General features: G+C 36.6%; 1 protein-coding gene across 2 annotated transcripts in view; it reads left to right on the top strand.

Annotated features, from left to right (window-relative positions):
* DZIP1L (DAZ interacting zinc finger protein 1 like) overlaps positions 1-15,870 on the top strand; it is a 57,745-nt gene that overhangs the window by 32,784 nt on the left and 9,091 nt on the right. For both annotated transcript variants that reach the window (XM_078146779.1, XM_020986109.1), the window contains exons 8-12: positions 389-529; positions 6,486-6,516; positions 11,668-11,721; positions 14,135-14,268; positions 15,438-15,630. In XM_078146779.1, coding sequence (XP_078002905.1) covers positions 389-529; positions 6,486-6,516; positions 11,668-11,721; positions 14,135-14,268; positions 15,438-15,630 — 553 coding nt within the window. The remainder of the gene's footprint in view (positions 1-388; positions 530-6,485; positions 6,517-11,667; positions 11,722-14,134; positions 14,269-15,437; positions 15,631-15,870) is intronic.

The following is a 15,870-nucleotide window of genomic DNA, read 5'->3' as shown; positions in this document are numbered from 1 at the left end:
ACATATGTAGGGAAAATGGTTTCTCATTGTGTCTGAGTAAACAATTCATTTCACTTTGTCAGAGCAGAAAAATAACAGCAATATATTTGATAATGACTTTTTGAAAATATCTATGACAAATAATTATTACCTTCATAGCAGGCCACTAGTTGATATGATGAATTATTTTACAAAATAGCACCCAAGTTCTTATTTCACCTCAGATATTTCATGAATATTTCATTGAATTGGGTGATATGTTATAGACTTTTCTGAAATCTGACCTCTTCCAATAAGAGATTATCTTAGTCTCTTCTGGAATGAAATCTGTTTGGAAAACATTTTAATACAGAATATGGCATCTCAGAGGTCAGACCAGAAATTTGACAGAACTCATTCTTTTCAACAGTTGAAGGATGAAAGTGAGAGACTCCGAGTCTCCCTGTCTCGGGATCAAAGGAAAGCTGCAGACCATTTTCAGCGCCAAATGGATTCACTCAATGCCAAATGCCAAGATCAGGCCAACATCATTAAATCTCAGGAAGAAATGGTATGTCTGCCATCCTCTTTCATAGGATAGTTTCATTTAGGATAGTCAATGTCAATCTTTAAAATGTTTTAATTGATGTCTTTGTTTTTTATACCACCTTCACTTTCAGATATAGTCCCTTTCCCACTAGCAGTAAGCCATCCCTTACAACAAAGAATAAAAATGAAAGAGAAAAAAGTGATTAATCAAAATTAATCAGCATACCAGTTGAATTTGACAGTATTTGTCATGTTGCATACCCATGATTTTCCACCTCTGCAATGAAAGGAGAGAAGCACATTTTCTCATCTCTTCAAAGCCAGTCTTTTATATACATATTAGGCTTCATAACTAAGGTCAGATTATTTTCTTCTTTTATCATTGGTTCCCATCTTATTTGCAAGGTTTCTCCTGAAGAGGGAAATGAAAACAGGACTGGAAATAGAAAACCAATAACTGGAAGGGGTTTTATCTTCCTTTATTATAGTGATGACTTCTGTCTTCATTAAAAACTATTAGTAACAACTAAGTAAGAAGCAAAAGCAAAACCAGAAACTTCTATACTTGTGTTTATTCTTTTGTTCCTGAGGATGATTAAAAAGAGGTTGCCCTTTTCTATGCTATCAGATCCTAATGAGGAGCAACCAAATGTGTGCCAGCATAAGCACAACTTATGAATATATTGATCATTGAGACACAACCAACATCAGGTGGTTCATTAATTAAACAAACATGGTTGCCTCTTTCTGATTTTACACAAAATTCTTTTATTCAAAAATATATCCTTCATTAGCTTATTGTTAATGCCTGAATTGTCACCTTTAGAGAACCATCCATACATATTATTGAGAATTTAACACTTTGATAGGGATGTGGTTTCAGTAGTAAGGGTAGTCCCTTCAATAGCAAAGATCTCAACTACTGTCTATTATCTCATTCTGCACAAATCATACATTTCTGTAAATCCTCTTTTGAGAACCTCCCAAAGATTCCAAGGATCTTTCTGTGGTTCTTTTAATATCTCAGTGTTACCAAGATGGCACCTGGGCTCTCCATCTCCTCTCTTATTCTCTCTATGGAACCAGTTTATCTCTTTTTCTGCCTTTGATATAGTTTTTTATGTAACATCTAAAGTGTAGTCGTTGATGATGATAATGACAATAATAGCATTTTTATATAATGCTTAAAGTTTGCCAAGTACTTTATGAATATTATCTTATTTTATCCTCACAATAACTCTGGGAGGTAGGTGATATTATTATTCCCATTTTATAGATGAGGAAATTGGTGCAGACAGAGGGTAAGTGCCTTGTCCAGGGTTATACAGCTAGTAAGTATCTGAGGCAGGATTTGAACTCAGATCTTCCTGATTCCAAGTTCAGCCTTTTCTCCACTGATCCCACTTATACCTGTCATTAATCTTTTCATTGACCCTCAGGTTACTTGTGATATTGATTTTTCTGAAAGAACTGTGTTTCATTATTTGTAGCCATATGATATTTCTTGAAGAATACTGTTGAGAGAGATGATCTTTTGTGGCACTGGGCTTTTTGTTGTTCACCCTTTGTTCTCAAAGAGGGCCAATGCCCTCACAAGGGTGATGTCATGACTTGCACATGAATTGGATTTAAGTGAGACAGAGCTGCACAAAGTCATCAACCTCACTTTCTCCTCCAGAGTCATCAAAGTCCAGTGGCAAGACAAAAGTCAAATAATGGCCTGAGATGTAGTGGATGACCTTGGCCTTTTAGAATTATTGAAAGTAATGAGCAATTCTCCAATTGTTATGTAGCATGATCTCTTTTTTTTTAGTTAATTGTTCACCTTTAGAAGATGACCAGATTAACAAATGTACACAATGACTAAATGTACACTAAGACTATAAATATCAGAGATGGTTCTGACCTATTTGTAGAGAGAGTTCCCTCATCCAGAAATACCGTATACCAGTAAAATCACATGTCCAACCTCCATTCCTATCTATATCTACTGAGTCACATGTTTAAAACAAAAAGAAAAACAAAAAACACCAGTGAGCTCTTATATTCTCTATGCACCTCTGCTATTTTGTAACTTGAAAGATGTGGACTTTGATAGAAAATTGTCCATAAAAGCTTATTTTTTCTTAAGTTTCTGTCAAGAATACCCATGATATGTGTACATCAGCCTTTCCTCTAAATATTTTACAGACATGGGAATGCAGGCATATGGATAGATCATTGTTGTATTGTTGGTCACCTTCTTGGGGAGAAGTATGATTTCTTGGAATCTTTCTCTAAGATATTGAAAATGGACCGCTGAGTACTTCCAAAGTAGTGTTACCACCATCATAGATTTCTCTTATGTATTTGTTCAGAGCCAGCCTTTTTCTCATTTCAACTTTATGTGTCATTGTTGTTTTGTCACAGCCCATTGGGCATGGAGGTGACAGAGTCCAAATGTGTTGCTTCCACTATTTTCCGTGATGAAAGTAGATCCCTATGAAACATCAACAGATCAGTCCCATTTCACATTTATTCATTGTCCTCTCTTTTTGGTTCATTTCCATATGAAACATATTTACACATGTTTCATTTACGTATGCCCTCTGGATGCCATTGCCTAGCAACATTTCACAGCAAGTTCTCTGAATGCTTAATTTCTATTCAACTGCATGTTGCTGTCATGTGAGGTAATACTACTTGTGAACTTCTCATATAATGTTTTACAAAAGAACTGGTAGTCTACACAGGATTTTGTCATGGCTGCCATGTCTTGGCAATGAACTTGAAATCTGGTTATTGTGTCCTATTTGGGGGTTCTCTGTTTCCTATTGCAGCAAGTATTTCCTATCAGTTCTTCTCTAAGAAATAATCACAGGCAGGATCAATGTTTCTACTTTTAAATACATTTCACATTTTTGGAGTTGATATGTATATAATGCTTTAAAATTAATAAAGTACTTTATCTATAAAAATCTTGTAAGGTAACTTACTACAAGTGTTGTTTATCCACATTTAATAGATGAGGGAGGGGAGGAATAAGCATTTATACAGCACCTACTATATGCACTGTGCTAAGTGTTTTACAAATATCATCTCATGTGATCCTCATAACAATCCTGCAAAGGGTTATTGTTCCCATTTACATTTGAGGAAACTGAAGCAAACAGAGTTTAAATGACTTGCCCAGGATCACACAGCTTGTATGTGTCTGAAACTGGATTTTAACTCAGTTCTTCCTTGGTCCAGGCCCAGCACTCTATTCACTGTACATTCAGTTATCTTAAGATGGAAAAAACTGAGGTTAAAAGAACATCAAAGTTATGAAGCTAGGAAGTGTCAGCTTGAGAAATGAACCTAGGTTTTCTGACTCCATGTCTAAAGTTCTTTATAAAATGTTTTATTGACGACTTTTGTTTTTGATATCACAGTCATTTCTGGATATTATGCCCTCCCTCAAATGAGTGTCCTTCTTGTAAGTAAGAAAGATTTTTAAGTGAAACTAAGAGATACAGTGACTGTAATATCTGCACATCTACAGTACCCCTTGTATATACCCTCCCATCTCTGCCTAAAGGAGGGAGACATTTCATTTTCTGTTCTCCTGGGACAACATTAAGCCTTATGATCACTCTTGCATTTAGATTTATTGTTATATTATATCATATTATATCATATAATATCATACTATACTATATCATATCATATCATGTTATGTTATATTATACTATACCATATCATATCATGTCATATCATATATTATGTTTGCTTTTTCTTTTCATTTACCTTAAGATAGTTATTGTATACATTGTTTTCCTGTTCTGGTCATATCTTTAATATGCTTTTCAGTATGCCCACCCCTTTGTCTTTAGTCTTCTAATTTAATATTTAATTTAACTTTCATTTTAAAAAGTCAATGATCTGACTGCAGCTAAATGGATGTTTTTAAAATTATATTTACTGCTATAATCACCTTTTGGCTAAGTATAGCCAACCTCATTTTTTTTTTTATTATATTGCTCCATACTTGCCTCATCCAGTGACTTCCAATGTTCTTGAAGAAAGTATTTGGGATTTAGATTTCTGAGCAATCTAAAATTTTTCACCTTTTTCATTTCTTGATTCTGAAGTGTGTTTTCCAACATGATTTTGACTGTCCTACTTTGAACCCACATTTATATTCAAGTCATTTGGCATGAGAATATAGTTGACTTAGTTTAGAAGATCTTGTCACATTCTTCATTGAATTTCTTTACTTCCTCATCCTTTGCAACCTATGCTGGCACATAAGTGGAAATTACCTTCCTCATTGTCTGTTTCCTTGTATGCATCATGAGCATTGCAAAGTGAGATTACCAAGTATCCCATTAAGTGATGTTTTTCTTTTAACCTTTGACAAAGTGAAACCATTTCTGCCAATTTATTTATTCATTTCTCAGATGAGAGAACCTGTCAGCTATTGGAGTTATTGCTAACTTCTTTACGTCTTTTTGTTTCATTTAGAGTAAACATTTCAGTATGGGACATGATAAAGTTCCTCCAGTTCATTAATTCATTGATTGTTGGATAATGATCGCTTGTTAAGAATACTAACAATTAAATTCAAGTTTATAGATGGTATAAATAGACTGTGTGATCTAAGTAGCTTCTGCCCTCTTGCGTGCCATTTTGCCAACACAATTATAGAAGCAGAATGGGGATATGTAGGGCCGAGGGGCACTTGTATTGTCCTTGGCTTGTCATCAGACATGCACATTTGTGCATGCACACACACACACACACACACACACACACACACACACACACACACACATATTACCAGGTGGCAAAATCTGCTAATGAGTCTCTGTTCTTAGCTGGGAAGGACCCTGGACAGCTAATATAGTTTATCGTTTGAGAGGTATTTGGCCTTTGAGGTTTGCCAAACCCAGGGCCACTTTAATGCCAGAATGAGACATCAAAGTAGTACTTCTGTGAAGAGCTTACCTTTTTTTAATGCAAATATCCTTCAAGCAATGGGTACTATATTAAGGTTGTTTATTAAAATCAATTATTAAATTTATTCATTGAATTATCCTGTTATAATACAAACCTGTCTGAAAAGAGATACAAATCAGGCCTTATCACCTCTAAATAGCTTAGCATGAATGTTAGGTATTTATAGTAATTAATAAGAGCTAACATTTATAGTACTTTAAGATTTACCAAGCATTTAATATATTATTTTATGTGCTCTTCATAATCACCCTGTTAAATAGGTGCTATTATTATCTATATTTTATAGATGAGGAAACCGAGGCTACAAGAGGTTAAGTGACTTGTCCAGGGTCACACAACTAGTTAAGCATCTGGGGCAAGATTTGAACTTGGGTCTTCCTGATTCTAAGTCCAGATCTCTTTTCACTCATACCTTCTCTGTGATATGCTCAAAGTCTTTCTAATTTAGCAGCTAACTGAGAGCACATTTCTATGGATGGAGAGCCTCTACAAATAAGTTTTAATTGACAAACCCTCTCTCACTGGTGCAGTGGGAAACACAAAGAATGGCTTATTTAATGTAATAGTGAGTACGCCCTTAGTACTACCAATGTGATATTGATTTAACAATAATATTGTTATGGTTTATTGAATAAATAATTTTCATCCCTGTTGCTGTTCTTATGGGAATATTGGCTTATATGTGTATGGCTCTTTACAAGTAGCCTTTATTAAGGCAGTCAGGATAGATATCACTGTGTTCATTGGACAGATGAATAAATAGGGCTCAGAATAACAAAGGGACTTGCTTAAAATCACATGCCTAGAAAGTGTTCAAGCCAGGACTAAAACCCACTTCTTCTGACTGCTATGTTAGTGTTCTATTTCTCACTTCTACACAGCCCCTCTCTCATTTCTAGCTGTGCTTCTGAGAGAACAGTTGCTCAGAGCATGGTAAAAAAAAAGTTATAGAAGTCATTCCATCTGCTTCTCATTTTCCTTGTTTTAAATTTTTACAGATTAAAAGGATGTCTCTCAGAAAGGAGGAAGGTAAGTTTTTATTCTTTAAATGGATTGGGATTATTAACCCCAGTTATGGTCTTTAATACAGGGTCTTTCCCTACTCCTCCTCCCAACCACATCCCAAAGAAATCTAGCAAAAGTGATAACATTTTTAATACCTGATAATGATATCCAACACTTAGTCTTTGGCTGCTCCAATTGACTCTTTTTCATGTTCCTTGGTCATATGCCCTAAGAACAGGGCCTGAAATCAGAAGGAAAAAGCATTCAAATCTAGGACAACAGGATCCTATACAGAAATTTTAATTTCCATTGGCATGTTTTCTAGCTGAAATCAATGTCCCTGTAATGATGTACCATGCATGTCATTTTTATTTGGCTGAAATTTAGAGTAGAGAGGAATCATTTATGATAAGGTATGACTTTGGGACTTTACTCAAGATTAAAATTGGAAGCAATTTTATTATGTAAACATGATACTGATATTAATTCAACACACAATTAATCTATTATGTGCAAAGCACTGTGGTAGACATTGAGGGAGATATAAAGACATGTGTATATGTATGACGTGTATGTGTAAACATATAACTCGATGTCAATTTGGGCTTTGTCTTAATTCTTCAACTACCTCTCAGATAAATTTCTCTAGCTATCCTTAGATGAATGAATGAATGAATGAAAGATGTATTTAGCACTTCCTATGTGAAAAACATTGTGCTAAACACTGGGGCTAGTAGTTAGGGATAATAAAAATAAGAAAGTCAATCCCTGCTCTCAAGGAGCTCATATTCTAATGTCAGGGACAACACATGAGGGAAGTTTCAGCTGTAAGTCAGATGGAAGAGTCCTATGGTCTTAAGGGGACAGCAGCAAAACATATGTTAATGCATCTAATGCCATTTACATCTATAAAATGATGGCATAAAACAGTGTCTAAGACTGTGGTGTCAAGAACCTTCTTTTTTGGGTCTTTAGTAGCTGTGACTATAGCACCTGCAATAGTAGTTAACAGACAGAATCTCCAAATGAGTTGCTTCCAGTTCATAACTGAGGACACTGGATGCTTCTGAGTCCTCTCTTCACTGAGGGTGGTTTTCTTTGCTGATTTTATCTCCCTTCCTGTGGAGCCAAACCTGAAAAATAGGAGCTATTATTATCCCGATTTCACAGATGAAGAAACCAAAGCAGAGAGAGGTCAAGTGATTTGCCCAGAGCCACACAGCTAGTAAGTGTCTGAGGCTGTATTTAGACTCAGATCTTCCTGATGCCAAAACCAGCTGCCCCTGTAGGACCTTAAAAGCCATGGAGTGCACCTTCCTCATTTTACAGATGAGGGAACTGAAGTATAGAGCAGTTAAGTGATTTTTCTTAGAATCAGAGAACTAATGTCTGAGACAGTATATGAATGCAGTTCTTCCTTACTGGTCCACTACCAGCAATTCTCAAAGAGTGGTTGAAGAATCCCTGGTCATCTGTGAGTTCAAAACTATTTTCATAATAGTGCTAAGATGTTTTAATTTCTAAAATAATATGCACAGATGGATATAATCTTCACAAAAAAAGCTCTTTGAGGATGGGTCCTCAATTTATTTTAGCATATAAAAGGGTCCTGAGGTAAAGAAAAAAAATATGAGAACCACGATATCATAAACCATGATACCTTTCTGCTGCTTTCCCCTAGTTTTTTTTTTGTTTTCCCCTAGTTGGAGGTGAGCTTCTTGATGTCAGATGTTTTCATTTTTGTCTTTACATTCCCACCACCTCACGCAGTGTTTTACACATAGTAAGTTCTTAATAAATACCTGTTAAATTGAATTGGATTGCTTGAGAGCTGAACCATGAACAAAGACAAAAAAGCTAAAGTGAGATGATGTTTTGGGCTTCCACATTCCTCAGTTCCTTTGTGTTAAAGAGGTTAATAATAAGAGCAAGCTCACATGTTATTTTGGGCTTTTTTTTTTTGCTTAACAAAGCACTTGATTCATTTTAAATGTGTCACACATGTTTAAATGTGTCACACACATTAGATGACACAAATTTTAAATCCTTTGAGATAGGCAGAACAAATATTTACCCATTTTACTGATGTGTAAGCAGATGCCATGGTACCATAAGTAGCCTGTAAACCCTGCTTCTCAAGAAGCTGAAACTGGAGAATTGCTTGGCTTGAGAGTTCTGAGCTACAGTAGGGTTAAAGCCACCCTAAGTCTGATGGCAATACGATGAGCAGATGAGGAAGTCGGGTGGCACCAGGCTGCTTAAGGATGGACTGGTTGGGGAGAGGATTCTGGGAAGATGGTGGAATAGGTCAGAAAATTCCAAGCTCTCAAGATTTTCTCCCACAAAAGAGACAAAATAGCACCTTAGGGTGAACAAAGTGAGGGTAAAAGATAAGAATAGGGGCATAACAGGGGTCTTCCTGGGACAATTCGAGAAGATTAGAAGAAAAATCACTGGACAAGGTTTGGTCCCTGAGAAGAGTAAACACCTCCAGGCTAGGAGGTTAACGACAAGCTGCAAGCCCTGGGGTTGGCTGGTTTGGGAGGCTGCCTCCACCCCAGCCAAAGGAAATTTTACCCCTGGGATAGTGAGGGGAGTTGGGTGTCTGAGCCCGGGAATATCGAAGCAACCTCTGCCGACAAAGAACACCAGACCCAGCTGTGCTTCGGAGAGCAGGGATGGGGGGGAGGGGCGAGGGCCAGAAGGAACCAGAGCATGCCTGGTGAGTGCAGAAGCAGTGGGGTGGAATGCCCCTGGCTGTGAGCACTTACAGGAGGCTGGAGGTTTGGCTTTGGTTCCAGGCTAGAGGGGAGAACTGAAGATCTGGGGCAAGAGGCTCCTTCCCACATACCCTGGGGATAGATGATTACAAAAATTAAGCTATTACTACAAAAATATGCAAAGGCAAAGGAGAAAGAATCCAATCATAGAAAGCTATTATGGGCATAGAGAAGACTGGGGTTCATCTTCGGAGGAGGATATTGAAGCAAAGAAACCCCCTTCTACCCCAAGAGTAACTCAAATGGTCACCTGCCCAAAAAGAATTCAAAGAACTTAAAAAAAAACCTTTAAAAATCAAATGAGAGAGATGGAGGAAAAATTTTTTTAAAAAAGAATAATCTGAGGAAAAACAAGAAGACTATGAAAGGAAAGCCAATCAATTAGAAAAGCAAATCCAGAATCTTAAGGAAGAAAATGACACTTTGAAAATTAGAATTGGGCAAGGTGAAGCCAGCAAAATTATGAGAGATCAAGAAATAAACAAAATGTAAATAATGAAAAGAGAGAAGAGAAAGTGAAACATCTTATAAGAAAAACAATAGATCAAGAAGAGAAAACATAAAAATAATCGGATTAACTGAAAGCTATGATCAAAAAAGAATCTTGATACAATAATACAACAAATAATTAAAGGCAATTGTCATGAAGCATTAAAACGGGGAGGGGGGGAGTAGAAATAGAAAAAAAATCAATCGATCACCATTTAGAAGTGATCCTATGAGGAAAATTCATAGGAATGTTATAGCCACATTCTGAAACCAGCTCAAGGTTAAAATAAGAGAAACAAGAAAAAAAAACAATTTAAATGTGATGGTGCTACAATTAGAATCACATAAGACCTTGCAGAGGAGACATTAAAGGTCCATAGGTTTTAGAACACTATGTATTGAAGAGCAAAAGAACTGGGGCTCAGGCTGAAAATATCATACCCAGTAAAGTTAGGCATAATCCTGAATGAAAAAAAAATGGACATTTGATCAACTGTCAGACATTCAAGATTTTGTTAAAAAAAACCCAACTGAACTTAATAGAAGATTTGACATACAAGAGCCAAGAGAAACAAAAGGTACATACCAAAGACTGATTACAAGGGATTCAATAAAGACAGACCATTTATCTTTTATACATGTAAGATGCAAAACATATGTCTAAGATTCTTATTAATAATTGGGTAGCTCATAAGAAAGATTGGGGTAGACCTGAGTATGATATGACTTTAAAAAGTAAAACCATTGAGGAACAACTAAAAAGAGTAATTATTTTATACAAATAAGGTGCAAGAGGAAGAATTGATGCAGGGGAATTAGATGGAGGAGGAGGACTGGTAGTTCTGGTAATCTACTTTCACCGGGAATGAGTTTAAGAGGGTACAGTACATATATATTTGGAAGTGTATAAAATCTTCTAAATTTAGAAGAAATAAAATGGCAAGGGAATAGGGAGGGGAGAGAGGACAAGAGAGGGATTTCTAGAGGGGAGGGTAAGGGACTAGGTTATAGGGGGCTATAAAAGGGTGTTTAGATTTATGGGAAAGGGAGGATGGGGAGGGATTCTCAGAGAGGGGTAGGCTAAGTAACAGAAGGGCAAGGTAGTGAGTAGAGGTAAAGTAGAGGAATCAGGAGGGATAGGAAACAAAAGATATGCAAAAATATAAAAACAAGATCAGGAGTAGAATTTGTTAGGGAAAGTATATGTCTATATATGTAAATACATACATGTATATATGTAGATTGTGTATATACACATATGTTTATAGCTATAGCTATAGAGAAATATATGTGCACTCAGTTGTAGCCTTGGCTGGGGGAGAGAACAAAATAAAAAAAAGTGCACAGCAGAGAACAAAATAAAACTTACAAGGAAGCAAAGAAGACGGACATCTCACTACACAAGTATAGTATTAATCATACAGACTTTCTTAAAATTAGAATTTATCATTGCATATTTTGAATCCTCTCCTATGTTCTGCTATGCACACGACATGCTTTTTTTCCCTTTTTTTACTTTGTAATTAAGTTCCAGTATTTAAGTTTATGATATGTTTTTTCTTTTTCTTTTTTCTATTCTCTGTGTTCTGGTATCCGAGTCTAAAATAAAATGCAATTTAAAAAAAAGGACGAACCAACTGGCCTATGGTGGAAATGGAGCAGGTCAAACTTTTTACCCAGTTAAGCAATGCTGCACTTCCAGACCCCTTCCAAGAAAAAAAGTAAATATGGAAACAAAGGCTTAGAGTAGTTAAATGACTTACTAAAGCAGTAAGTGGGAGGGCTGAGAATCAGGTTTTCTGGCTCTCAGAATGCTTTTCCCATTGGACCACTGGCCTCTCAGAGGGAGGAATGTGGGATGGAGCTGATGTTGGATACAGCCCTTAACCAATCCTTTTCTTTGCAGTGACCTACCAAGTAACAAAGGCAGAAGAGACAGAAGAGGATTCTACACAAGAAGGTGGGAAAGTAATTTTCTTACTTCTTTTTGTTTTTTCATGTGCATTATAGTCAGAGATGCTCATAATAGAAGACAAGGTTTCAGAAGCATTTTAGGGGGTGGAATGGGGAATCCTATATCTGGTTTTCTTCTCCCATGTAGATGATTGTATTTTAAGACAGAGGCCTCATTTTTTTTTAAAGTTGGGAATTACAATTTTTAGTCATTCTAAAGCAGTAATTAAACTATCCTATAGTTAAGTAATATCTAAGCTAATGGAATAAAGACTGGACCTGTAATTTCATTGATATAGGGAACTCCCAGATAAGGATCACACAGTCAGTATGTTTCAGAGGTGGGACTCATATCCAGGTCTTCCTGTATCTAAAGCCAGCTCCCTAGCTTCCACACTAAACTTCTTAAGCTACATATCCCAGTTGGGTTAGAAATAATAATCACCCTGCTGGCTTAAAAATGGCTGTTGCTAATTTTATATGCTTATGTGTTACATATTTAATCACATAATGCCAAAATGCACTCAGTACCCTCCCATGCCCTCCCCTTTTCTTTCTAGATCATCCAATACCAGCTCCTTGAAAAGTACTTGCTTAGCCCTCAGCATTTGCAAATTGTACCAAAGCAGCTGGGTGGTGCAATGGATAGAGTGCTGGATCTGTAGTGAGGGAGATCCAAGTTTAGATCTGGCCCCAGGCAATTACTAGTTGTATGACTTTAGGGAAGTCAAATAACCTCAGTTTTTCCATCTGTAAAATGGGTATAATAAAAATAACTATCTTTCAGAGTTGTGAGGATCAAATGAGGTAACACATGTAAAGCACTTGGCACATAGTATATGCTACATAAATATTACTTATTACTATTATTGCAAAGCAAATCCTTGTACTAGGTTTCTATCAAGGTATGAAAGGAACAAAGGGTATGACCTCAGATCTTGAGGTTCATGTAAATATGTACAATAGAAAGACTGAAAAATACTTAAAATATAACCTATCAATTACGCACGACAGCTGCCAGTTTACTCTCTCTTTAAGCAAACATGATTTTGAATGTAAAAAAATCCAGACTTACAAAATACATAAATTGGAAGTGGAGAGAGGTTGAAGGGAGAATTGTTTGCTTGAGGTAAGAATCATTTTGGGGGTAGAGACTAGACCTATGATTTCATTGATATAGGAAACTCCCAGGTCAGGAAATTCTTTCTACTTCTCTGGAACTTATGGTCTTAGATCTGTCTAGAACACTGAAAAGGTCAGGTCACTTACCTAAGATCGTAAAGCCAATATATGTCAGAAACAGGATTTTAATCCTGGTCTTCTTGGCTCCAAGGTCAGCTCCCTATTATGTTACATTGACCCTCAAGAATCATTGCGAGATTTTCAAAAAATAGCTCTGCGTTTTGTATATGCATATATAATACATGTATTAATATATGTGTGTACATATGCATATGATTGTATATATATGTATATATTTACGAGAATTCAAGTTGCATTTAACTTCAGGAATGTATCTGTTGCATAAAGAAGGGTTATAGGATAAACTGAGTCCATATAAATACTAAGGGAAGGTAAAGTAAAGGAATAATGAATTAGAGTTAAGAAAGATCTTAAGTATTGCCCCTTATTCTGTCATGTTGAATTAACTTTGATGGGCCTAGCTTTGATTATAGAGATGTGTCACAAAGTCTAAGTCATGGACAGCAAATAGTCAAAACTGGTAATGTAAGTACTGTTAAGGAGAAAGTCAGGCAGTAACCTGGACTGGAGAGAAGCAGGGTATGGGCTACATTTGTCAGAATCCCAAACTATCAGCAATCTGGAAATATGAGGGGCAGGATGGAGGGCAGGGAGTTTGTAGTTATCAGTATGTAGGGACAAATCAAGGATTCAGAAGCTGGAAATCAGTCAAAGTAGAGTGGGACAAACCCCTCTCAAAGATAAGGAGATGTGGGAGAAAGCAAGCTGTACATAGCAGAAATCTGCAGTTTCGTGCAGTCTCTTTCTCTTCTACTACATATAAGAAAATAACCATTTTACTTGGTGTTTGCTAAATTCAGAATAAATAAATGAATCAACAAATAGATAACTAACTAGCTAGCTAAAATCAGTGGTAAGGAATCCAGAAGGTTTGAGTTTCAGACATTGGCACAAGTGAATAGAATCCCCAAAGTGAATTTAATTCTTGGGTAGGGCTTATTTGCATTTTTTGCACTTTTTCTGGATGTGACCCCTGCTGTGCCCACAGGTGTATGCATTAGGAAACTGTAGCCAAATGTCTGTTATCAGAGGCTTGCATTACAGTTATCATTACCGGGAAATCCTTACAATTATGGTCAAATTTGAAAAGTAGCTCTGCTGAGGATAAAGGCATTCAAAGAGGGTTGGCTGACCTCCGTGATCTGACTGTGTTGCAGAGTTGGAGGACTCCTTTGATGGAAAGCAGAAGGTGCTGGAAGCACTGAGAAGGAACCCTAAATTACTGAAGCAATTCCGGCCAATTCTGGAGGATGCCCTAGAAGAAAAACTGGAAAGCATGGGATTAAAAAGGGCAAGTTTCTATGCTTGAAAGAACAACTGCACACTTTCACTTGCTGAGCCCTGTAACCAAACTGTGATGTTCTTAGACTAATGAATTACCTTTGACAATATAATTAACAAATTTACTAACTGTTCTTTCAGTACTAACAGTTCTTTAGCTGGAATATATACATTATAGTTAAAGACTGCAAGGTAAAAGGCAAGGAAAGAAGAATACTTAGTGTATTAGTGAATTGCATTTTGATGCACACATTTGCTATTTAAAATAATTGCTTAAAACATTAGAGTGGTGAAGTCTCTAGCCTTGTTAGTGTGAAATCTGTTTCAGTAATCATGAGACAGAGAGAGAGAGAGAGAGAGAGAGAGAGAGAGAGAGAGAGAGAGAGAGAGAGGGAGAGCGAGCGAGCAGAGTAACAACGATGAAAAACCCCCTAACAGTGTTTATGTAGTATTTTAAGGTTCGCAAATTGCTTTGCAAAAACTATCTCATTTTATCCTCACAACAATCCTGGAAGGTAGATGCTATTATTACCCCCATTTTAGAGATGAGGAAACGGAGATAGATAGAAGTGAAGATACTTGTCTAGGTCTCATAGTTTACAAATGTTTGAGGCCAGTTATGAACTCAGGGCTTCCTGATTACAGCTCTATCACTTTGTTCCACCACCTAGGTGCCTCTCTGTATAGTGGCTGCAATGTTGGACTTGGAGTTAGGAAGACCTGGGTCCACCTGGTGCCCTGGAAAAAATATTTAGAATTAAGACTACAAAGAAGATACAAGAAAGACATCTCTCTCTTTTGACACAGATTCTTTTTTAAAAAAATATTTTATTTTTCCCCCGATTACATGTAAAAACAATTTTTAGCATTCATTTAAAAATTTTTTTGAATTCCAAATTCTCTCTTTCCCTCTCTCCACTCCTCCCTCCCTGAGATGATAAGCAATTTGATGTAGGTTATACATGTTCAGTCATGTAACACATATTTCCACACTAGTCATTTTGTGATAGAACACACAGATTAAAAAAAAAACAGGAAAATAAAGAAAGTGAAAATAATATGCTCTGATCTGCAACTCCATCAGTTCTTTCTCTGGAGGCAAATAGCGTTTTTCATCATGCATCTTTTGGAATTCTGACAGATTCTTATGGTATCTGTCATTTATTTTGTCTGTTTTAGGGTACAAAGGGAATTTCTGATAAGACTTACAGAAATTTGGAAGCAATGGTAAAAGCCCATCGAGAACAGAAAGCCAAGATGTTTTCAGAACTCCTGAAACTAAGGGACAAGCTTATCAAGGGGGTCGCTCGAAAAATCATTGAAAGGCAGCAGAATGAGAGCATATCATTACAACCTACTAAGGTGGCTGCAGGTAAGTAGGTGGAGGCATTGTCTCTGGGAACCTCTGTGCGTGGAATATGGGAAATTCTAATGGTGTACATCAATGTTAGCAGAACTTGGGGCTATGGAATAAGTCAGAATGGAAGGACCCATCAAGTCCAAATCCTGCCTTTTACAGATGAGACAGCTAAAGCTAGATAAAGTAACTTGGCTAAGATAATAATTTACTTCTCCTCCTTAGTGTGAGAATCACAGATTTTTAGATCTGGAC

Source organism: Phascolarctos cinereus, unplaced genomic scaffold, assembly GCF_003287225.1.
Source record: "Phascolarctos cinereus isolate Bilbo 61053 unplaced genomic scaffold, phaCin_HiC Scaffold_726;HRSCAF=1367, whole genome shotgun sequence".
In the NCBI taxonomy this organism is placed as follows: domain Eukaryota; kingdom Metazoa; phylum Chordata; class Mammalia; order Diprotodontia; family Phascolarctidae; genus Phascolarctos; species Phascolarctos cinereus.
This window is presented reverse-complemented; position numbering and strand designations above follow the sequence as displayed.